This window comes from Neurospora hispaniola, assembly GCF_033458365.1.
Source record: "Neurospora hispaniola strain FGSC 10403 chromosome Unknown B0T23scaffold_1, whole genome shotgun sequence".
NCBI classification, from domain to species: Eukaryota; Fungi; Ascomycota; class Sordariomycetes; order Sordariales; family Sordariaceae; genus Neurospora; species Neurospora hispaniola.
Window position 1 is genome coordinate 4,128,849 of NW_026944406.1, and position 21,989 is coordinate 4,150,837.

The 21,989-nt window shown below is 53.2% G+C and overlaps 9 protein-coding genes and 1 non-coding gene across 10 annotated transcripts; 3 read left to right on the top strand and 7 right to left on the bottom strand.

Moving 5' to 3' along the window:
• Window positions 1-508: 508 nt before the first annotated feature.
• On the top strand, window positions 509-2,393 carry B0T23DRAFT_25369 (uncharacterized protein). Its single transcript, XM_062834189.1, has 3 exons — window positions 509-833; window positions 916-1,128; window positions 1,183-2,393. Exons 1-3 carry the CDS (start codon window positions 675-677, stop codon window positions 2,302-2,304), a joined length of 1,494 nt encoding a protein of 497 aa, XP_062697406.1. The 5' UTR covers window positions 509-674; the 3' UTR covers window positions 2,305-2,393.
• A 469-nt stretch (window positions 2,394-2,862) lies between these two features.
• B0T23DRAFT_25363 (uncharacterized protein) lies at window positions 2,863-3,604 on the top strand. The gene has a single exon (XM_062834188.1). The coding sequence runs from the start codon at window positions 2,982-2,984 to the stop codon at window positions 3,459-3,461; it is 480 nt and encodes a 159-aa protein (XP_062697407.1). The 5' UTR covers window positions 2,863-2,981; the 3' UTR covers window positions 3,462-3,604.
• On the bottom strand, window positions 3,521-6,182 carry B0T23DRAFT_25351 (CTLH/CRA C-terminal to lish motif domain-containing protein). Its single transcript, XM_062834187.1, has 6 exons — window positions 5,269-6,182; window positions 4,955-5,181; window positions 4,758-4,897; window positions 4,602-4,694; window positions 3,811-4,546; window positions 3,521-3,732 (listed from the first exon to the last, which is right to left on the bottom strand). The coding sequence occupies exons 1-6, from the start codon at window positions 6,084-6,086 to the stop codon at window positions 3,581-3,583; spliced, it is 2,166 nt and encodes a 721-aa protein (XP_062697408.1). The 5' UTR covers window positions 6,087-6,182; the 3' UTR covers window positions 3,521-3,580.
• A 2,233-nt stretch (window positions 6,183-8,415) lies between these two features.
• Window positions 8,416-9,525, bottom strand: B0T23DRAFT_25442 (INO80 complex, subunit Ies4). Its single transcript, XM_062834192.1, has 2 exons — window positions 8,937-9,525; window positions 8,416-8,875 (listed from the first exon to the last, which is right to left on the bottom strand). The coding sequence occupies exons 1-2, from the start codon at window positions 9,365-9,367 to the stop codon at window positions 8,431-8,433; spliced, it is 876 nt and encodes a 291-aa protein (XP_062697409.1). The 5' UTR covers window positions 9,368-9,525; the 3' UTR covers window positions 8,416-8,430.
• B0T23DRAFT_25441 (uncharacterized protein) lies at window positions 9,526-9,923 on the bottom strand. Its single transcript, XM_062834191.1, has one exon. It carries the CDS (start codon window positions 9,838-9,840, stop codon window positions 9,685-9,687), a length of 156 nt encoding a protein of 51 aa, XP_062697410.1. The 5' UTR covers window positions 9,841-9,923; the 3' UTR covers window positions 9,526-9,684.
• Window positions 9,924-11,640: 1,717 nt separating this feature from the next.
• On the bottom strand, window positions 11,641-11,714 carry B0T23DRAFT_t47. The gene has a single exon. It is a non-coding gene; the product is annotated as a tRNA-Asn (tRNA).
• An 845-nt stretch (window positions 11,715-12,559) lies between these two features.
• B0T23DRAFT_392352 (major facilitator superfamily domain-containing protein) lies at window positions 12,560-14,415 on the bottom strand (the record flags this gene model as incomplete). Its single annotated transcript, XM_062837999.1, has 3 exons — window positions 12,560-13,612; window positions 13,672-13,922; window positions 13,992-14,415. 3 exons carry the CDS (start codon window positions 14,413-14,415, stop codon window positions 12,560-12,562), a joined length of 1,728 nt encoding a protein of 575 aa, XP_062697411.1.
• Window positions 14,416-14,515: 100 nt separating this feature from the next.
• B0T23DRAFT_25472 (uncharacterized protein) lies at window positions 14,516-15,354 on the bottom strand. Its single transcript, XM_062834193.1, has one exon. The coding sequence runs from the start codon at window positions 15,052-15,054 to the stop codon at window positions 14,617-14,619; it is 438 nt and encodes a 145-aa protein (XP_062697412.1). The 5' UTR covers window positions 15,055-15,354; the 3' UTR covers window positions 14,516-14,616.
• A 973-nt stretch (window positions 15,355-16,327) lies between these two features.
• B0T23DRAFT_370660 (gamma-glutamyl phosphate reductase) lies at window positions 16,328-17,768 on the top strand. Its single transcript, XM_062836608.1, has one exon. The coding sequence runs from the start codon at window positions 16,405-16,407 to the stop codon at window positions 17,737-17,739; it is 1,335 nt and encodes a 444-aa protein (XP_062697413.1). The 5' UTR covers window positions 16,328-16,404; the 3' UTR covers window positions 17,740-17,768.
• A 679-nt stretch (window positions 17,769-18,447) lies between these two features.
• B0T23DRAFT_25487 (uncharacterized protein) lies at window positions 18,448-21,303 on the bottom strand. The gene has a single exon (XM_062834194.1). It carries the CDS (start codon window positions 21,064-21,066, stop codon window positions 18,562-18,564), a length of 2,505 nt encoding a protein of 834 aa, XP_062697414.1. The 5' UTR covers window positions 21,067-21,303; the 3' UTR covers window positions 18,448-18,561.
• Window positions 21,304-21,989: the final 686 nt, after the last annotated feature.

Consider the following 21,989-nt stretch of genomic DNA (forward strand, 5'->3'; position numbering starts at 1 on the left):
CGACGTGCAAGTGTGAAGTTCAACCAACAATGCAAGCCACACTGAGGCTGAGCAGACAAGCCGTGGCTAAAACTCCACTTTTCTTTGCAAAAGTACTTACCTAGCCAATCATGCTCTCTGTTAGCCAGCACCCGGACCAGGCTCATCCCAGCATTTGCAGTATGTAGGTCTCCACCCCAGTTGTCCAAATCGCGGGGAGCTTTCCTTTTGGAACTGACAGCTGAGTTGAGCCCCAGCGCACTGCACCGACCACAACCACCACTACCTACACCAAGGCAGGCCGCAAAGGTGCTCTTGATTTTACCTTGCTACTTACAACCACAGTATCCATCCAAACCATAACCGCCGATTCCCATATTACAAGCCGCCGATTGTTTTTTTTACGCTGTTTATCCGTTTCGACACAAACATCTTGTGACCTATCGATCGATACACGGCGTCATCAGTATATTACCCAGCCATCAGCGTCACTGGCATTCTTGCCTCGAAACCCCAGAAGCACCAGCACAGGCACCAGCTACCCTCCCTGCGCCGCGCAGCTTTGGCGACGCTTCTTCGAGTTGCACTGGGCCATTGAAATCCAATCAGTACCACCGCGATTAATCGTCCTCCTCCTTGCTACCGTCAAGCTTTTAGTCCGCCAGCATTCCCGTATCATATCAAGACAACGAGCCATGGACACACGCCTTACGGTCCTGACGGCCTTTCCACCGGCCGCTGGGATTGATAACGAGGAATACTACCAAAACAGTCAGCAACATGCCAAGAGGGTGCGAGAACTCATCCGTGACAATGCGCAGTGGATAAGGGAGTCCGCCGACGATATTCTAAAGGTAGGTACATCGTACTTCCCCAAACCTGGAGTGTCCGTTGTACAGAGTCGTCCAAACAGCTGACCCGATAACGTTTGCGTAGCATGTCAACCCCGCCGTCTATTCCCTCTCATATCTTATGATCCTCGAATATCTACTACAGTCACCCGGGTGGACTTCTCAGCAGGCACATGAGAGCTTGGCATCATATATGGCCCAGTTCTTCCTCCAGTTCGATGCTCGCCAAATACGATGCAAGGGAAGCACTTGGTCAGATGTTCTCAAGGAGGCGTATAACGAACGCGGCTTGTTTCCTGTAGGGTTTCCATACTTCTTTCCGCATCGCTGCCGTTGCTGACTTCGAAGACAGGCCTCTGTTGCCGTCGAGCTGGGCACTACTGCCCTCCTAAGACTCGACCCTTCAGGCTCTATCATCACATCCCACCACTGCAGTCTGGTCGAACTGGCATACAATACCGGCAATGTCGGAGCAATACTACCTCTGATCGAGAAACCTATCATCTATATGCCGGCCAAGGGCATGTCGACAGCCCAGCCTCTTTGCGACATGTCTCTCCCTCCACCAGCATACATCAACCCCGACAGCCAGCTCACCGACGCTCTTACCAGCGCCGCCGTGCTTCAGTACGATTTTCTATGCGGCCTGTGCTTCATAGAGCGCCGGATGTGGCAGCAAGCCTTTGATGCCTTTGAACGATGTGTCACGTATCCGACGCGGGACGGCGGTTGCAGCAAGATCATGACGGAGGCATATAACAAATGGATCCTTGTCGGCTTGCTCCTGACCGGAAAGCCGCCAACACTACCGGAAACGACCTCGCAAGCGGCAAAGAAGATATTCGCAACCCAGGGAAAACCCTACAAGTTGTTCGCTCAGGCTTTCAAATCAGAAACCACCGGGGATTTGGTCCGAGAATTTGAAGTTATCAATTCTGAGCTCTTACCCAACGAGGGGAACGTCGAGCTCGCAAAGCTGGTGCTGGCCCACTATCAGCGGTGGCAAATCATCAACCTGCGCAATATCTACACTAACATCTCCCTTGAGAAAATCCAGGAACGGACACAGAGTGCTGAAACAGGCGCACCGCTACCGACCGTGGAGGCGGTAGATCAGCTCGTGCAAAGCATGATCGCCGACGGGAGTCTGCAGGGCGCCATCGAGCGCCCAAAGGACGGCAGCCCAGCCTATCTGACCTTTTTGTCGTCGCCCGCGCAGGGCATGTCCGAGGTGGAGTTTTCGGCCCAGGTGAACAAAGTGATGCAGGGCATCAAGGCTCTGGAGCCCATCATTGAGGCAACCAACAAGCGCCTGGCCAGCAACCGCGAGTACATTAGTCACACGGTTAAACGACAATTTGACGCGGCTCGCGAACACAAGCTTGGTCTTCAGAGCACAGGTGGTGGCTTCGAAGAGTCGTCATTTCACATTGAGGAGGAGGAAGATCTGATGAGTGGTCTACCAGCTCACTAGTGGGATGACGGGAACCATTCATAAGTGGAACATGCTTATCACCCTCTCCTGTCATTTCCAGAGGATGAACGCGACGAGGCTGTTGGCTGGTTTGGTTGTTAGCGTAGGGATTGGGCGCGGCCAAGAGATAGACGGTTACTACTCCTCCCTTTATGGACTTTGTTCCATACCAGACGTTTAGAGGTGAAGAAGAAGTAGAGCATTTTTTGCGTACACTACATACGGGGAAAAGATGTTACTTCGCAACATTACTTGCTCCAGCCGTGAAACAAGTTGTTGAAGACGATGAGGGGAGAGATGACGTCGATGATCACAACTACCGCTACAAGGACTTGCTGATGTCATCTTATGGGGAAATATCATGATATCCATGGGCCTGGCTGTTAGTGAACAAGATAATTCCTATCATCACAAGCATCGTTGCTATGTGGCCTGGCTGTCGTGTGGTGGCTAGAGGTGACTGATACCCTGGAGTCGAGCTGCTGCAAGCATTGTTAGATGAGATTTATTACCGTAGTTCCGAGAACACCACAAATACAGTAGTGAGAATCAGGTGGCTTGTGTCGATGATGTATTCCATTGATTTCTGTGCAGAGCGGCAAATGCTCGCAACAAGCAGATCAAGTCACTTCTTTGCTCTTTCATACGTACTGAGTTAATCAGCGAGACTAACGATAATGATGATGATGATGATGATGATGATGCCTAGCCTGGTGCTCTACTCGATTTATAAGAACCAACCCAATCTCAATCCCAATCCTTGCATGCATGTTCTTCAACGCTCAACGCTGCATCCATTTATGCCATGCCATGTATTCCTAGCCATACCAGATACCCGACGATCGAAACGAGACCACCACAGCGTGCGTACGTGGTTGCGCTTGTCGTGGAAACTCATGCCGACCCCATACCTAATTATAGTCTCTTTGCTGATGTCATTCGAGCTCTTCGCCCCTTCTTCTTGTTTTTCCTTCCTGGCCTTTGTCTCCTTTTCTTCTGTCTTGCCATGCTTCTCCTCTGGTGTATATCACTTCGTCAGAACTTCCCCCTTAACCATTCAGAAAAGAGTCCGATTAAGGTCGGGCACATCCACATCCAGATCCATATCCGGGTTCAATTCCATGATACCCTGTGCAAAAGCCGGATTCCGGAGTTGATGCCGAAGTTGATGCCATAGTTCCGGTTCCAGACCCTGAAGAATAGGATTCTGCTCCTGCATCTGTTTGCGTATCTGATCCGTGTACCGACAAACTGCCTTGTAAGTACTTTCCAAATCCTAATTTACCTGTGCCTTGGGTATGTCGTCGATAACGTTTTGGATCGTGACAAACGCGCCGTCGCCTCCGTCCTTCCTAAGATCTTCGAGGAGGACCGTTGTTTGGGCGTAGAGGTTCTCTAAGGCTGCGCGAGAAGACTTCCCTAGGGACGCTGTGAGTGACAGAGAGTGTTAGCATAATATTCACAATGGTATGGAATAAGGAAAAGCAAGGGATTTAATGAACTCACTCAAGATGGCGGAATTCAATTCCTCAGCCACAGCAACGCGCCCCTTTCCATCCAGGAGGTGCGCGACCTCCTTGACTTCGAGGGGATTTGGATACGCCATGAGCGCAAAAATTTCGTTAAGGTGTTTGCTGACTTCGTGACTTGGGTCGTTCTTGAATTCATCACGAAGCTCTTGGCCATATTCCAGGGCATCCTGACATAGCTCGCTTACTCCGGCAGCGCGCATCGCCATAGTTTCGTCCTCGGGATTGCCTGTCCTCGGCTCGCTACCATCCTCTTCGGTGTCCATCATCTCTTCTTCGCCTTCCGTCATCATTTCGTCCTCCCCGGCTGGGTTCTGACTATACGTTCGTTGCGTGTCATTGCCAGTATGGTGTCGAGCCTGAGATGTGCTCTTAGCTTTCACTCCGGCTTCTTGTAGTGAGCTGTTCATTTCCGCCTCCCTTCGAATCATCTCGATGAACTTGCGACAGCGTAGCCGAAAGTATACCTGACCGTTCTCCTCCAGCACCTTGGGGTAGAATTGATTGGTGTAGATGAGAGCCTGGTCGATGTCGCCTTCGAGGATGGCACGGCGAATCTGTTGCCTGTTATTCGCATCTTCGTCATCCTTGATATTGACGCCCTCAACGGGAACGTCGGCGTCCATGTTGAGAGCCTGCTTTTCCATATGTATCTCTTCGGCAAAGGCACGGGCAGTTCCCACATAACCATCGTGTTGAAGGAATTGCAACACCTTTTGAAGCCGTTAGTTCTCAAGTACCATGTGACTGGGACCCAGTTAAACTTACCAATTGCTGAATGAGCTCGGTATCGTTTAGAGGGGGCGCGAGGTTAGCAGTATCCGTGCTTCTGATCTTGTCTGTGACCATCTTTTGTTGTTTCTGCATAATATCTCGTTAATGTCACATCGAGATCGCGTGGACAATGCCTTAGAGTAGCCTCACCTTCATGTAACCGTCGATGTCGTACTGGAAGGGAACTTGACCAAAATTGACCCAAATGTGGTCTCCGGGCCTTTTTAGCCCGACGGCAGGATAAAAACTTTTGGTCGGATCTTTGAAGCTCGGGTCCTTAAAGGCAATCTCTATACACACCAAATGTCAGTCATCACCACATAGCCAAATCTTGCGGTCAGGCATACCTAGTTCCTCGCCATTTTTCGTGAACAAGACCTGATTTGTCCGAAAGTTTACTAGGCAGCCCACTGTGTCGCCGGCGCCGTACGTTGGGCCATATGATCTGCCCGAATTGCTCCCCGAGGCAAAGATTTTTCCGTCATTACCATGATAGGCCCAAGACTCCCCCTCCCAGCCCGGGAACCTCGATAATTGCGCCTTTCGGGTTTCGAAACCGATAGCGATGATATTCCTATGCGGGCCCGGTCAAGTTAGCATCGGTTTGACCGGCTTAGCAAACTGGAGGCCCAAGAGACGTTAACGCCCAAGTGACACTTACTCTTCTCGCTTCTTGCTGAGTACCATGATCTCAAAGTAGTATACACCACACTGCATGGGCATGGGATTATCCGCTCGTATCGCGCCGGCTTCGTGTTCTGATCCCTTTGAGCCTGTGTATTTTACTTCGTAACCATCGCCAAACACCTCCACAGTATGGTCCTTGTCGTCACTGTTCCATCGAGTGGGGAGCGGGCTAACGACATCTTCGAATTCAGCTGATGCAGGGGGGCGCTCTATCAAATTCAACGCCACACCTCTGTGGATGCCGGATGGAAGCTTTGTGTGAAGCGTCACAGACCTGCTTTCCATGTTCCCTGTATTCCCGGCAAAGACCGTTCCAGATGACCCCTTGGACATTGTGGTTTCTCTGTCAGCCATGAGCTTGGCCTTGTGTTGTTCTGCGAGCTTTTCTAGATAACCGGATCCTCGCAGATACGAAGGCAAAAGAAAACCCGTCTTGCTGACACTGGCCGAGGACCCAACTCCGCTGTACGTCATATTCGGCCCCGCCAGTAACGGCTCCTTGCTCGTGAACATGTCAAAGGCGCGAGAGAATGAGGGCAAGTTAGCACCAGACGTCCGATGCGACCCACGCCCCTCGTCCAGCCCATGAGGGGCATTCCCTAAGTGTGCGGCGCCAGCATCGAGTGAGGAGAAGGGCGCGCCGGCGTGCGAGCTCGCGCCACTCCCATGGCTGCCACTGTCGGGGGATGGGTTCAGCAAGTGGGAGAAGCCGGCAGATCGAACGGGACGAGAGCCGTTATTGGCCGAGGCAAATGAAGACATCCGGCGTGGAAATGGGTTTGGGTTGGTCATAGTGTGAGAAGTATTTGAGCGACCGAGTAGGAAGGGCGGAGGGGTGTATGTTGGTCGGAGTAAACGCCGTTAATGCCCCAGGGGACTGGGTTGGCTTGCTGTTGCCCGAGGAACCTGGCCTCCCGGAACTGGTCGATATCCGAGGAGTATCAAGCGGGATCGAGGTGTGTCGCCGATGTGATGCTGTCCAAGAATGGTTTTTTTGTTGTGTGGAAGCTGTCTGTCTAGAGAAGAAGAAGAAGCAGCAGCTATAGATGGCCTTATGCAGGTTGTGGCAGTAGATGGATGCTGGCTTCGGGAGCGGTTTGGACCGATGTGGTGTACTGTAGAGTGGGTGTGGTGTGCGAATGACGGAGGTGGAAGGCGATTCGTTATGGAAATTGCAGAGCACGAGCAATCCAAGGCCGCTATGTCATAATTAGACGAGTGAGCATTCAAACAATCAGCAAATGGTCGTGCTTGGAGCTGGAACCTACCGGCGTACTAGTACCGCGTTCCACGCATGTACGCACTTTCCCGAACGGCCTGACTTGGAAGTTGCTCTCCGATTTGCCAAGTGGGCGGCAGTGAATTTGTGAGTGCCGGCGGTTGAGCACCTTGTAAGATATTCAAAAGTCAACCAGTTGTCATTAGAGAGTATAAGTAGCGAGATGTCGAGCTCGAAGGGATGAAAGGTTGGGCGAGGGAGCAGGTTCACGCCCGTTATTATGTAGGTAGGTGGGTGTTGCTGTTATCAACAGGGCCCTCGAGGTGCCCAGTCCCGCTTTCCCTCTCTATCGCAATGGAGCGGGAACCACCTAGGGTGAGGTCAGCAGCCCAGCTAGTCTATTGTGGGTTACCTAGGTAGGTACCTACCTACTACCTGGCACATGCTGGGGTCACTCACCTAGAGGACGGGACACATGCCTCCCTAATTCCATCTTTAATTTGCCTCGCCTCAGGTATAGGACCGACAAACAATATAGATACAGTTAAGGAGTGGTCTGGTGGTATAAGAAATGACCTGTTGGTAGTTGCCAACATTAACATTGAGCATCGCGGCTGCCGTGGCAGCAACGAACCTGAAGGGGAGCAAGTTCGGTGGCTTTAACGATGGATGACATCCTCACTAGGAATGAAGCGGGGTGAATGATCCACCGTAGTCAGAGATATCGATGTCTTCCGGTATCCTCAGCTTGCCGTCACCTACGCATCCAGTTGGACAGGCCTATCCTGATTCTTATTGGATGCTAATTCAAGTGAACATCTGTGACAGTGAAGCCATCTTAATGTCTAAATTGATCAGGTTACTTTGCTCTTCTCATGGACTTTCTGAGAAGCTCAGGTACCTGTGAGCAATACCCCTGTCTGAAGATGCCGGCGGCCGGCAGTCAATGACACCGACGGGTCTGCATTGCCTGCCGTCTTAGTTGGTTTCGCACCGCTTCAGTCCTTCAGAGGCATAGCGACATCTGATTGGTCAGAATCTTCTTCCTTACAGATGTGACTGGCTAACAAGCAACAAGCAACAACACCACGCCTCGTTTGTTTTTGATGGGTTTAGAGGGCCCGTACGCAACGTTTGGTCTAATCAGTGCCAAGATAAAAACCGTTGTCTAGGTTGACACTGTGGAACACAATTGGAGAAGATGTCGATTCGAAGCGCGATGCTCCAGAAACAGAGCCGGAATCTGACTGACCAGATCATGACAGCTTTCTTCGAAGTGTGTCTTTGTGTCATGTCGAGATCCCTTCAAAGAATGTAAATGCGCCACAGCAATACCTTTCAGTCACACATGGCCGGTTCTCAAAGCTTTGAGTTGTACCCAAGTTCATCGTGACGACGATTAGCCGTTTGAGGGAGAACAATAATGTGGTGAAATCAAGCGCGACACCGCGCAATTACTACCGGAATGATAATAGCAATTACATGCTCGGGTATAGGTGCTTACAAAGGTCGCGATGTCCTCATCTTAAAGCTGTAAGACACTCGCCAGTGAAGCCCGTAAGCAACACTCGTCGATCAGACGTGAGAGAAACCCCTAATACCAAAACGCCAACTCCGGGCCTCGCTGTGGCCATGTACACCTCTAATTCCCACAAAAACAAAAAGAAAGCGAGAAGAAAAAAAAACACTTCCACATCCCTGCTTACACGCCATAAACGCCAAAGTGTTGCTTCCTGCCTCGGTGGGCAAACGAGCTTTTGTGGGAGGATAGCCCCCCATAACCTGTTCCTTTTCCTCCCAGTGCGATGCTCAAATGCTCTTAACAACCGTACCCTTGATGCCCAGCCGACTATGGCCAAGCTTCGACAGCAACGTTCATGTATATAACTGAAGAGTTTGAGCTGCAAGCGGAGATAGCTATACGGCAATGGCTGTCGGTACTGATGCAGCTGCTGGTGCTGGAGTCGGTCCCGGTGAAGGCGCGGCTGAGTTGGCGGCGGCAAAGCTAGGGGCGTTCTGCATCTCGACATCTACCCCGTTGTTGCTTGACTCGCTTTTGACTTGGGCGTTCTCGCCCGGAACGATGTTCTCTTTGCTGCTGCCTGCGGCTGATGCTGAAACCGGAGTGGGTTCCTCTGCCGTTAGTTCCGGCCGTGGCTTAGGCGGCGCGGTCCAGCGCGGAAGCTCCCAGACAACGCCGGTGAAACTCTTGAGGGTGAATCCGCCTCTGCTCCACTTCCGACAAGGCTTGCCAGACCGATCAAGAGCTCGGAGACCGGCGTTGATAGCGCCCATGTTAGCCTTGGGTCCAAGTTTGTGCGCAGCCAAGCCGCCTCGGCCGCCCTCGATGGTGCCGTCGTCTCTGTGTGGTTGTCAGTCTTCACCTGCAAAGGGAGAAAGGTGCAGAAGGGAAGAGTACTCACAGCCTCTGCTTCTTCTTGGGACCCGGCTTGCCCCGAACCTTGGCCTCACCATTGCCATTCACGCCAGCACCTGCCGCCCGCTTAACGCCCTTCTTCTTCAGCCCATCAGTAGGTGGGCCCATGGGGCCGGACTGCGGCGCCGGGGTACCAGCCGCGGGAGTGTTTGCATTTGAGTCGGACGCATTCTCAGCGGCCGAATTCGTGACGGCAGGGATGACGGCCGAGTCGACAGGTGAATCGTTGGTCTCTTTGAGAACTGGCGTGTCCTCTTTGACATAACCAGGATCGACAATAGCACGTAGATTCTTTGGTTTCACGGCGAGGGTGACAACCTTGGACGACGCGCCATTAGAGCTGGCCACGGAGACGCCGACCCCGTTCGACTTTCGTCGGTCTTTGGGAGTAGCGCTGCTCTTAACGTGAGGAGCCATTGCTCGAGAGTTGTTTGGTGTAAGGCTGAAATCGTGAGTATAATCTAACGGCTGATTGATAAATGGACGTGGGCAAAACGGTTCCAAGGTTGGTTGTTGCGGCAAGTGAAGATGATGTAGGAAAGAACGTCGGCGAGGTTGGAGGAAATAGATTTATTGTTGGTGCCTTGGCCCAGGTTCGCGGTTCGGGAATTGGGCGATCCACTGGTTGGACGGTGACGGGGCACACACACACAATGGAGTGGTTGATGGGGTGGCAGTTGGCTCTCGGGCGCTAGACGCGGAGGGAGCAAGCAGCGTCGGTCTTGTCTCCCGGTCTAGGCGCTGGAGTTTTGGCGTCGCACTTTTATTTCGCGGCGGCGTTGCGCGAGATGGTGTTGATGACTTGATGCGATGGAAACGTCGGGGAGGATGCGGTGGTGGTGAGCATCTGTGTGGGTGGTGTAATGAAAGAGGAGACCAAGAATGAACATGGTCTGGAAAAGTTTGGTCACCCAGCAGCCTTGAGGCGGCGGGCGTCCACCTGTTTTGCCTTCATGCTGGCAAAGAACATAGGTGTCGGGGAGTCCATGAGATCCAAACGAGCGCTACTCCAAAGTACGGCAAGGGCAAAAACAGAGGTCGGTTACCCATCCACATCCACGTGCACTCCTACAACCCCAACCCTAAGTAGCCTTGTACCCGGGTCTTGGCGAAATCCCTGAATCTGACCCGCACACAACGAAGCCCGTCCCGTCACCAGGCACCGTCCAGGCCCGTCGCCATCGCCAATCGCGACATGCCCCCCTTTTTGTTGTAATGACGGGAAACACGGACTACGTACTACAAGGGATTTACAAGCGCATTCTACATGTAGTCATTAAACCTTTACTTTGGGGTGTGCTAGATAAGTCTCAAAATGTCGGAGCGGTGGTGCTGCAGCGTTTGCAATCCATGTGTGAACAGCGCACGGCATGGCGAGTCGGCGTTGCTGACGAAATTTGGCTGCAACAGTCAGGTTTGGTTCCATTCGGGTTGCGTGTGAATTGCAGTTCTGGAGTTTGCCCTGGTGCGTCCATTTTTGGCTCCATATCGTGATCCGATGGAGGGAATGAACCGGAAGCCCTGCCCTGCGTCGGATTTAGGATCCGATCATCTCGAGTCAAGGCGGAGGGATCCTGATCCAGTCCCCATTATAATGAAGCTCTCAAATCCCTTTTCCAGAGCCTCGGTCCCGTCCTTTGCGGGTTGTCTTCACTTGCCCATCATCATTATCATCATCGTCGTCGTCGTCGTCGTCGTCGTCCACCAACCCACGCATTCAGTACTACTTGTCCAAGATACACAACGAGCGCGAAGTAACAGTTCTGGGTTTTGGGCGTCGTGAAGAAAGCCCCATCCTTAATTCGTCTCCCAGCGACAAGTCTGATGGTATCGAAGCAACCGATCCCGTCAGTAAATTGAAACATTCCAGTTGGTCGGTTGCGCCCTAATGCGACCGCAAAGACGTGAATATGGATGCATAACCGAATCCTATTCTGCCCTTTTGTTCTTTGCTCTGAACCCCCGAGCAGCCAGAAACGAGCGAATGGCGAGGCAGCGACGGCACGGACTGGCCAGCTGGACAAATCCTAAAGGTGACCGACCGTCCTGGCGCCAAAAAGAAAACCGTAAACGTGTGATGCCATCGATTGCGCACAGCAATGATCAATGTTCGAACAGAATGAAAACCTGATCGACGTAACCGAGTGTGCCTAGTCTCATCATCATCCCCGCCATGGCTATAACACCTGGCTCAGCACAACATTGCTTTCCAGAGATCAAATGATCAGCACTTCAGCAGGTAACATCACCAGTCTAATTCGAGGTGATTCAATCGATACGAAATTGGTTTTGGTTTCGGAACCTGACACCCCTCAGTTTCACATCATTCTCGCCTGGAACGCTTTCCAAATCCAGCTCAAATGATCACGATAACCGATTTGAAATATCGCCTGCCCAAGTGTTTAAAGATGCCCAACATGCACACTGGGTTCATGACACAAAGCTAGACTTGGGAGGCTCAAAGGATGGTGGATCGCTGTGCATGTGCGAATGGACGCTTTCGAGTTACGTCCTCTTCCAAAACCATCCTCACCGTCACCATACCTTTCCCTCAACACCGACAGCGGGGCTTGCTCACCCTAAAAAGAAACAAACAAAATATCGTGACTGCCTCAGAACAAGCTCGATTGAAGCTTAGGAGCCACGTTCCAGGAAGGAAAGCAAAAAAAAACATATAGATAATTGGACAACTCCCTCGGTAAGGATCGAACTTACAGCCTCCAGATTAACAGTCTGACGCGCTAGCCAATTGCGCCACGAGGGAATCTTATCTAATTGATGGTTTACAGGCGGAAGATTTTGAACCTATATTTCAACTTCCAGATATAGGCTAGCTGCGATCATGAACAAAGGGCATGGCCTGGTGAGTGGATAGCTGGTGATGGCTTCATCTGTGAGAGAATAGATCGTGCAAATTTTCTCGGCTACCGCCGTGAGTTGAATGACAAGGAGCGGATGTGTCTAGTCGACAGCTAGCACTCGCCGCACGCTTGGTGAAACGAGACTGAAAGCTATTTCTCTTGGAGTGTCTATCGTATTGACATGTTGGAGTGATATTGTGGTCACGGCCCGAAAGAAAAAAAAAAAAAAAAAAAAAAAAAAAAAAAAAAGGAAGAAGGAGGAGGGGGTAACTGCAAGTAAGACGTCTTGTGGTGCTGGTTGGCGAGCAGAGAGGAAAGTGGTTCCGTGGGAAAATACTCTGGCCTCTTGGGCTCCTAGGCGATATCCATGCTCAGCTCAACCACACCTAAAGCAGCACTAGCATATGTCTTTGTCGACTTCGGAATGCACCTACTTGTGATCACCAGAGAATGCACAAGGATGAATGACGTTACATTGAGAGGGAAAGATCAAGCCTCTGCGGGTATACACCACTGATTAAAACTAGACTTATAATACACCTTACCCATCCAACGCTGAATGTTCATTGTGTATGCCCTCTACATCGATATGTATCTAACCAAACCATTGACATCCTTGTCTTCATAATCCTTTTTCCATCAGAAGCAAACGCTCAGACGTTTACTCTTTGGTATCCTCCGCTTAATGTTTCACCTTTGGGTGTGAAACCGCCCACACAGCAACAGACACGCTACTAGCTGATCAAGCTCAAGTCTTCGTGTTCAACGCGTTATCCATACTCTCCCTCCACTTGGCCGCGTTCCTCTTCAACAGCCAAATTGCCAGGTTGCCAGTAACCCACGCAAACAACCCGATCATGGTACACAACCACCCAATCCCCATGGCGTTAATGAGCGGCTGAGCGAGGATTGTGCCCACGCACGAGAAAATATTTCTCACAAAGTTGTTCACGGCCACACCGCTGCTGCTCCGGTGCGGCATGAATTCGGTCAACATGGTCGTGACGGCACCAAAGACGAGCATGGACCCGCAGCCAAAGAAGAAGTTGGCAACACAGGGCACGATCCAATTGACACCGTGCTGCGCCGTCCAACCGAACCAAACCATGGCGGCGGGATACATACTGGCAGCTAACCAGATGTTCTCACGCATGCGGTCCTCGGGCAGGAAGATGGGGTTGCCATCAGCATCGTAGCGGCCAGCCTTGCGGGCCTCACGCATCATAATCTTGTCGGTCCATCGTCCCCCGAGAAGTGAGGCAACAATGTAGCCGAGAGAAGAGGGTAAATACAAGAGGCCGACGATAATGGTAGAGTAACCGTAGGGTGCTGAATGGAAGGTTGTCTGAATAGAGATATTGAGGATGAAGAGAGCACCGAACGCTATGGCGGCAGAGTAAACAGACACCAGAACTGGGGGATATCGCAGGTAAAGGAGTACCTCGAGAGGCTCGATGATGAAGCGCTTAGTGATAGCGCCAGCGCGTTTAGAGTGTTCGGCGACAGACTGGCGTGTCGAGACACGCCTGAGCTCGTTGTTCTCAGCGGGCGGCGGTGGAAGGGGCTTGCGCTTGGTGAGCGTCTCGGGTAGGGCGAAGATGATCAGGATCAAAGTGCAGCTGCCGTAGATGGCGAGGAACCACATGGTTGATCGCCACCCGAACCCCTGGGAAAGTGCTCCGCCGATGATGGGGGACAACAGAGGGCCGATTAGGGGGCCAAGATAGAAGATTCCCATGGCTCGTCCGCGCTCTGCTGGCTTCCAAATATCGGCGATAGTGCCAGCACCGACGGCTTGTACCTGATGGGGTTTATGGATCAGTCTTTATTGTTGCGTGGTTTAAAGTAAATGGTACGCACGGATGCTGATGCTCCTCCAGCAAGAAGGCGCATTATCACAAGCATAGCAGTATTTACGCTGACAGCACTCAGGACCGAAAATACAACAAACAACGTGAAAGAGGCAATGTAAATCGTCCGTCGGCCTAACGTTTCCGAGAATGATGACCACCAGAGGGGAAATATTGACATAGCTAGCATGTACAAGGCAACGGCCAAGTTGGTGATAGTTGGCGATGTATGTAGGTCATCAGCCATCAGTTCAAGAGCAGCTGTTGTATTGAATGTCAGTCTCCGGACGCCACAAAGCCAAGCTCACTGAATGTGGCCTCATTGCTTACGAAGAAAGATGCCACTGCCAAAAGGGGCGCCAGCAGCTGCGAGTGCAACTATGGTCGTGATCATCCATTTCGTCTTGTTCTTGTATTCAACAGGACGCTCAACCTCGGGAATGAAAGCGAAGCGAGCCAAGAGCCCCCTACGTTCCGCCCTTGCGACAACACAAGCCGTATGGGCCCGGGACGAAGAGAGAATGCGATAGGGCTGAGGCAATGTGGAGTCGCCACCAGGATGAGGTTTGTCCTGTTCTGGGCCTGGTTCATGACCGGAACCGTCGACAACTTCAGGTCCGTCAGTATCAGAACCTGAAGAGGTCATTTGCTCCTTTGTGCCCTTCTTCTCTGGCACCCCTCCGGAGAAGGTTTCCTGTGTATTAGCGAGAGCCACTGGCCTTGGGGATTCTTTTTCTGGATGTCGTTCGTCCATGGTGGTACTTGGTGGCGATCTGAGTATAAGTAAGTGGAGGGAACACTCGGAGCCGCCATGCAAATGCGGGTATGGATAAAACCCAAAGCCTATCACGGAGTTATAGATGGTCGCAAAGGGCAGTTGTAGGACAGATTCCAGTCCCTTGGAACTTGGAAACGAGCAGCGAGGATGTTCAAGGCAGGGAGCGGAAATATATAGCTAAGATATGCCCACGTATGAACAGTTGAAGCTAAATGGCAAGACGGGTGCTCGCGACTGTGAAATATAGATGACCAAGACACGCCAGCTGGTAGATAAATCGAGTAGTGCGACAAAACCGACCAGTAAAGATATATGTAACAAGACAAGAAGATAAAATAAAGATAGAGAGAGCAGCAAAGCCAAGATGAGGAGGAGAACGAGGAAGGAGTCGGTCAGGTCACCGCAACAAGTCTGAGATAAGTAAGGTAGCTGAAGCACCAACTTGGTCCTCGGCATGGAACAGGAATAACGAAAAGGGCAGGGGCGGGTGAGCCGTCCGTTGACTCGATCCACCGCACTGCACTTGCACTTGCTCACCAACTGTTCAGTGTCCTCCTTTGGGCAAGGTGCCGATAGCAATCTCGATGCCAGGGTGCGCCTTCCAGAACGAAGCATAGAGGTGTAAGGTCACTTCATTCTGCCTTGGCGCCCACGAACATCCACCGTCGACATGGACCCATTACCAAGCGGCCGCTAGAAAGGATGAACTGCTTCCTCGAAGTTCGAACAAATGGAAGTTCCGAAGGCCTTCCACAGCAGATGCCGATAGTTAACGGTGACAACGTCGGAGCATATGCACATGGCTTTCCGTTGCGCATGATGGCATATCGTATCAACGAGGGCGACACAACGTTGGGTTTCAATCGGAATGATTCATCGTGGGATTTCCCCTTCCTCGTTTTGGCGGTGTTCATGTGATCTCAAGTTGCTACAGTAGAAACCCCTGCTTTTGCTAACCCCCCCTTTTGCAAATCACCCCCTTTTGCTAAAGATTTCTACTGCCCGCATTCCCTCTGGTGGCTAGGACTACAAACTGCAATTCGCAACGCTGGCGGCCCGGATTAGCAAAAGCAGGGGTCAGATTTTGGTGGGAGAGAGCACTTATACCCTTGTACCGGGGGGCAGCTGGCTCAAATGACCCACTTTTGTCCCACTTTTTAAGCCTATCAGTGGGCTTCCAATGGCCAAGAGGCTTCTACCTGGTCTGTGCGCAAGCACCCTCTTTTGCAAAACCCCCCCTTTTGCTAGAAAATCTGGCTGCCGGGATTATTAGCAAAAGCAGGGGTTTCTACTGTAGCACGAGCCGCTCCTGATCAAAAGGACAGCAGCGGCACAAAGAACGGCCCGGTGATGGGGGGGGGGGGGGGGGTGGGAAACGTTTCTTATTGGTTCCTACTGGTTTCCGCTTCCGACTTCCGGAGCCAGCCCGCTCCCGCTCGGGTCTTCGGCACGCAATGCACTATCCGATGGCACTACCCACTGAACGGCGCCTGGACGGAACGGTTACGGAGCCACCACAGTACGTGTACAGGCACCCTTGGGCATTGAACTCCCCCTTGCACGGCGCGGTAGCGAGACCTCTCACGGTAGTGTATGTTGAACGGCACGGACGCCGAAGACACGGCGGAGGCTACCTAGAGGTAGGTACAGGGCGGAGAGGCCAAGACGGAACAAGTTCCAGAACTTTGACTCACCCCCCGTAACGAGAGAGCGGGACCTTCCACTTGAGTCAAAACTTTGTTATCCCATAGAGACGGGAGGTAGTACCTACCCGGAACATCACTGCACCCACCGCAACGGTACTTACGGTACATATCTGTACATATTATCATCACTCCCCGTCTCTATAAGTCAAACCCCACTTTTTGAATTCAGGTGAGTTGCCATCCAGCCAGCATGACCAACTTTCAAGGTCTCCTCTCATATAGGTAGCTAATTTGGTTTACACTAGGACGACGCACAGCCATGTCTCTCACCAACGCAAGTCCCGCCGATGCGGCTCGGGCGGCCAAGTCGGCCTCCCACGTGCTGGCCACGCTCTCGGCCGAGGCCCGCAACGACGCCCTGACGGCCATCCACGCCGGCCTCACTGCCGCGCGCGACGAAATTCTGGCCGCCAACGCCCGCGACCTTGAGCTGGCCCGCCAAGCCGCTGCCGACGGCAAGCTGAGCGCCAGCCTGGTGTCCCGCCTCGACCTGGGCAAGACGGGCAAGTGGGAGGACATGCTCAAGGGCATCTTGGACGTGCGCGACCTGGAGGACCCCGTCGGGCGCGTCACCCTTCGTACCAAGCTGGACGACGGCCTCGAGCTGGAGCGCGTCACCTGCCCGATCGGCGTGCTGCTCATCATCTTTGAGGCTCGTCCGGAGGTGATCGCCAACATTGCCGCGCTGGCCGTCAAGTCCGGCAACGCGGCCATCCTCAAGGGCGGCAAGGAGTCGACCGAGTCGTTTGTGGCCATCAGTACCGCCATCTCCAATGCGCTCTCGCAAACCCAGGTACCCAACGACGCCATCCAGCTCGTTACCACGCGCGAGTCCATCCCCCAGCTGCTCGCCCTCGACCGCGACATTGACCTCGTCATCCCCCGCGGATCCAACGAGCTGGTCCGGTACATCAAGGAGAACACCAAGATCCCCGTCCTCGGCCACGCTGATGGTCTCTGTTCCATCTATCTGACCGCTTCTGCCGACGCCAAGCTGGCCGCTGACGTCGTCGTTGACGCCAAGACCAGCTACCCGGCCGCCTGCAATAGCGTCGAGACCCTACTTGTCCAAGAATCCGCTCTCACCACCGTCTTCCCCGCCGTCGCCTCCGCCCTGGCCGCCAAGGGCGTTGAGCTGCGATGCGACGCCGCCTCCAAGGCCGCCCTTTTCCCCGAGATCACCAACATCAAAGACGCCACTCCCGAGGATTACAATACCGAATTCCTCTCCCTCACCCTCGCAGTCAAGACCGTCCCCGACCTGTCAGCAGCCATCGCCCACATCAATACGCACGGCTCGCATCACACCGAAGCGATCTTGACCGCGGACCAGGCCGAGGCCGAGCGCTTCATGTCGGCCGTGGACGCCTCGGGCGCGTACTGGAACGCGTCGACCCGGTTCGCGGACGGTATGCGCTACGGCTTTGGTACTGAAGTCGGTATTAGCACTAACAAGATCCACTCACGCGGTCCTGTGGGCTTGGAGGGGTTAATGATTTACAAGTACAAGATTAGGGGGCAGGGACATGTCAGTGCGGTTTATGGAGAGGGAGAGGGGAAAAAGAGGTTTAAGCATGAGAGGTTGGCGGTTTAAAGTTGGGTCGAACGCGCGGCAATGGCTTGAAGTTTGTTTGTTTGTTTGTTTGTTTGTTTGTTTTTTTAACTTATCAACGGGGCTCAAAAGGTGGGAAAATCATGGGTGGTTTAGAGATACAAGTCCAAGCTTTTCATCCCATCTTGTTTCTCTGTATTTAGGGGCATAGTAGAAAGACACTGTGGTTGATCAACCAGTTTCCGCCCAACGCAGTAGTATATTGGCTGACATGATGACTGCGTCAAGATGCACCTTTATTTGTAAATCTGTCTTAATCGACCTGGCAAAGCACCAATGCTGACGGTCCGAGGGACGAGTATACCGTAAGCATAGCATTTGACGTATATAGCTCTAGCCAAAGCCGCCACAGTTTCAAAGGCTTATTTATGACAGTGGCGCGTAAAAGGAAATTTGACGAAAGAAGATGACAGAGAAACAATTCCTAAAGCAAAGGGTATGTATGTATCTATGGCACCGATCATATCTATATATAGAAGAGACGCAAGCATGGTATAGAACAAACAGAAACATGATTGTATTACTCCATCTGTGTTGTTGTACAGATCCTAAAGACACAGTCTCGCCCTTGACCTAGCCAGACAAAAGGCAAAACAAGGGTGTATGTGGATATAAGGTAGAAAAGTCAAAAAGGTAAATGGAACGCACTCATTTCGCATCAGTTCGTTTCGCTGTCGTTCTGGTTGTGTCACCATTGCTCCCCTCGTTTCCACCTCCTTTGTCTTGCTGCTTCGAAACCTTCATAACAAGAGGGCAACCAGGCTTGGCTTGGATAGTCCTTGTAGTAGGCTTGGTCACACTTCCTCAGTGTCCCCGATAACCTCCCGTACCACCGAAGCCACCACCACCCAAGGTCCCGCTACCTCTCAATCCCATCCCCGACCCCGGCCGCGGCAACCCACTCACGCCATTTGGTCCTGATGTCGTAGCGCTCTGAGCCCTTCCATGACCCGAGCCGCCACCGAGCCCAATTCTAGTCCCCGCCGAGACCTTCAGCCCGAGACCACTTCCTCCAGGCGCCCTCATGCTAGTTGGGCGTCCGACACCACCAGCCCGGAAGGCCCCCTCCATGCCCGACGGAGGAGCAATTCCGGATGCTGACTGTGTCTTTATGGGCGCACGTACCGCTCCCGGCCCACCTCCGAGACCAAGTCGTGGCTTCGCTCCAATCTTGGAGGTCATACTCGCTGGCTGCGGCGCGTGATGACCGCTGTCGCCGTTACTAGTGGCGCTGACATCGCTTCCCCTACGGTCGGCACGTCCCCGGCCATTGGAGGTCGATAGGTGGGTAGGCGCAGGTGCGGGCGCGGGCGCGGGCGCGGGCGGTTCTTGTTGCATACTCATCATCTCCTCGGCGAGACGAACTAGTTCTCCCTTTTCAACTCTCTCCTGTTCCAAGAGTGCCCTGAGTTCGTCGTTATCGTCCTTGACTGTTTGGAGAATAGCCACGAGCTTCTCCACCTCGGCCTCGAACTCCCTGATCTGCACGGCATTCCGCGCCCGATCGGCCTTGCGCTCCTCCTCCAGCTCAGTAAGCCGCGCCGGGTTAAGGGTCGCCAACGCCGTCTTATCTTGGTCCCTCTGTTTTCGCAACTCCTCGTTCTCCCGGCCAAGCTCGTCCACCTGCGTCTGCAAGTCGCGCACCTTCTTCTCCCAGCGACTCTCGTAACTTTTCTTGAGCGCCGCCACCTTGGTTTCATGCTTGCTCTTGTACAGCGCATGAAGCTCACGAGCCACGCGTTCCACCGCCATCTCCACCTCTTTGTTGGATGATGGCTGTCCCCTTGCCTTATCAGGCGACTCGTGAGCAGCGGCCTCCGCGCTGGCCTTACCAGCACGCATGCCAGCCATCTTGCTCTCGGCATCCTGGGCCATCATCTCGGCCGCCTCCCGACGCTTCTCGGCCTCGTCCAGCTTGAACTCGAGCTCCTCCCTCTCGCGCCGACCGAGCACAATCTCCTCCTTGACCTGCCGCAACACGGCCTCCATTTCTCGCCCCCGTCGCTCCCAGGTATTTTTCTCAGCCTCTAGTGACTCATGCATGCTCTCCACCTCGTGAAGCCGTTCCATGCACTCGCCGACCCGCTTCTCGGCGTCGCTCACAGCGGTTTTCAGCGACGTGACTTCTGCTTCCTTGCCGCTCAGCGAGGCCTTGAGGCTGCTGATCTCAGAAAGGAAGCCCGATTTCAGGGTTTCGAGTTCGCGCGGGGTAATAGTTGGGACGCTACGCGGTGTCGGCATCGGTGGGATGTCGAAATCGAGAATGTTGGAAAGGTTGCTGCCCGGGCGTTGGGGCGTCGTGGTGTCAGTGCTACCAGGCCGCGGCGACGCGAACTGGGTACGGCGTGTGGGCGACGCCTGTGGTGCTCCATAGCCTCCATATCGTGACGAATCCGTAAAGTCTAGCAGGTTTGAGGCGTTGCCCGAGTCGAAGTCTCTCTTCTTCCCGGTCGTTGTTTTATTGTCCGGCACCAGGCCGTTTACGCGCGGTGTCTGTTTTGCAGGCGACACCCCTCCACCGAGCACCGAGAACCTGCTTGCGCTCTCGGATCGCATATGTGAAAACTTGGTGAGGTCTGGGACAGCCGAAAATGTGCTGAATGTGCTAACAATGGTATCGTTCCCTTCGCAGACGGATTCTTCGCGTGTCGCCTGTTCATGTTCGCTGCCCGTGCTATTGCCTGACGTATTTTGTAGCAGTGTGTCCTTAGAACCACTGTCTCCCTCGATGCCGGTCATGTCAACATCGTCGTCCTCGAATATGTCGATGGCTTGCTTGATGCCTCCGTTTTCACGTATCACGTCCTGCAGGCTTATCCGACGATCTTGCGAGTCTCGTGACGAGGAGCGCGTCGTCTCGCTGCCAGGCAATGAAGGGTTGACCTTGACGGGGAAACGCTTGATGGGTGTTTTGCGGGCGCTTTGGGGAAGCGGGGGCGGGGCCATACTCTTTGCCACGGGCGATAGAGGGGAGTCGGCGCTTTCCGGCAATGGCTGCGGTTGCGCCTGGTGCTGGAGAATCTTGAGAGGGGAGAGCTCGTTGCCAGAGATGATGCGCGACATGGGGCGGGCAGATTTCGGCGGCGAGGGATCACGACCGATGGGCGGCGATGTCGTGTTGTCAGCTTCGCTGCTCTTGCTGTTGTCGGCGTTGTCGCCCGCGGTAGTTTGTTGTGTATTGTTTCTCCTCGAAGGAGCGTCATCTAGATCCATATCCATGATGTCGGAAATTTCTTGTCGACGGTTGCTAATAGGGGTTGAAAGATTGAGAGGAACAGCAGTCGGCATCGGCGAAAGCGGCCCAAGCATCCTAATCTGCGTCGTCAGAGCCGCAGACGAGGGCGTAACCAAACCAAGCGTGGCGTGCCTTGCTTGCTACAGCCCCCGAGGTATTCCCCTAGACTAGTCGAAGGCGGAAATAGTGGGGGATGAATCGGGTCTTGGTCGCGGTCGATGGTGGTTGTGGATTCAGAGGGATTCCTTCATCACAGGAAATGAGCAAAAGTGTGGACTGCGATTGACGTCCAGGTCGAGAGGTAGTCTTGCACCTACCTAGGTTGCGTTGAGCGTTACCCCCCCGCCTGCACTTGTGTTTCATTTCTTTTGTTTCCCCGGCATGCAACCGTCGCCAGGGGCAGTCGCGCTGTGTGTCCCTCCCTCTAAAATGCCCTGGGGGGCACTGACGAGCCTGCCCGGCTGGCATTGGATGGCAAGCTGTGCTTCCCTTCCACTTGTGCTGGCCCGTGGCCCAGATGTACCCCGTACACTACGCAGAAGAGCTCAGCTTGAGCTTACCATTAGTAGGTACCTACCGGAACCACGACTTCTACATCGATCCAATGTGTCCATCTTGCCCCTGGCGTGCCTGGTCCTGTCAGGTGTGAGCCTGTTCGCGAGTCAAACGAGGGACGTGCGTTGCCGTGCTACTTGCGTATCTTGACTTCCATTTTCCGCTATTATTATCGTGTAGTGTCAGGTCCCGGCACATAAAACGCCACAGCAGCACATATTGGATGGATTTCCCGTGCAGTGTAAAAGTTAAGGTACGCTATAAAAAGAGTTGAGTGATGAAGGCTAACCCAAGGCTCCTCAGGCACCACTCAACCCACGCATGCATTGATGATGATCCTCTAAAGTCGTATTTACAAGCTCCTTCATAAAGTCGTGACCCTGAGAAAGGCAGCCCACCGAGCCAATGTGTTTCCAAGCCGAAATCAGACAAGATAAAAAGA

Excerpts from the sequence above, each read along its gene's own strand:
- B0T23DRAFT_25369 (XM_062834189.1), top strand. The coding sequence starts at position 675 with ATGGACACACGCCTTACGGTCCTGACGGCCTTTCCACCGGCCGCTGGG. Across the intron at positions 834-915 it reads CCGCCGACGATATTCTAAAG|CATGTCAACCCCGCCGTCTA; the intron begins GTAGGTACATCG and ends ACGTTTGCGTAG. Across the intron at positions 1,129-1,182 it reads ACGAACGCGGCTTGTTTCCT|GCCTCTGTTGCCGTCGAGCT; the intron begins GTAGGGTTTCCA and ends CTTCGAAGACAG.
- B0T23DRAFT_25363 (XM_062834188.1), top strand. The coding sequence starts at position 2,982 with ATGATGATGATGATGATGATGATGATGCCTAGCCTGGTGCTCTACTCG.
- B0T23DRAFT_25351 (XM_062834187.1), bottom strand. The coding sequence starts at position 6,086 with ATGACCAACCCAAACCCATTTCCACGCCGGATGTCTTCATTTGCCTCG. Across the intron at positions 4,898-4,954 it reads GAAAAATGGCGAGGAACTAG|AGATTGCCTTTAAGGACCCG; the intron begins GTATGCCTGACC and ends TGGTGTGTATAG. Across the intron at positions 4,695-4,757 it reads ACATCGACGGTTACATGAAG|AAACAACAAAAGATGGTCAC; the intron begins GTGAGGCTACTC and ends GATATTATGCAG.
- B0T23DRAFT_25442 (XM_062834192.1), bottom strand. The coding sequence starts at position 9,367 with ATGGCTCCTCACGTTAAGAGCAGCGCTACTCCCAAAGACCGACGAAAG. Across the intron at positions 8,876-8,936 it reads CCCAAGAAGAAGCAGAGGCT|AGACGACGGCACCATCGAGG; the intron begins GTGAGTACTCTT and ends ACAACCACACAG.
- B0T23DRAFT_25441 (XM_062834191.1), bottom strand. The coding sequence starts at position 9,840 with ATGTTCATTCTTGGTCTCCTCTTTCATTACACCACCCACACAGATGCT.
- B0T23DRAFT_25472 (XM_062834193.1), bottom strand. The coding sequence starts at position 15,054 with ATGCTTCGTTCTGGAAGGCGCACCCTGGCATCGAGATTGCTATCGGCA.
- B0T23DRAFT_370660 (XM_062836608.1), top strand. The coding sequence starts at position 16,405 with ATGTCTCTCACCAACGCAAGTCCCGCCGATGCGGCTCGGGCGGCCAAG.
- B0T23DRAFT_25487 (XM_062834194.1), bottom strand. The coding sequence starts at position 21,066 with ATGCTTGGGCCGCTTTCGCCGATGCCGACTGCTGTTCCTCTCAATCTT.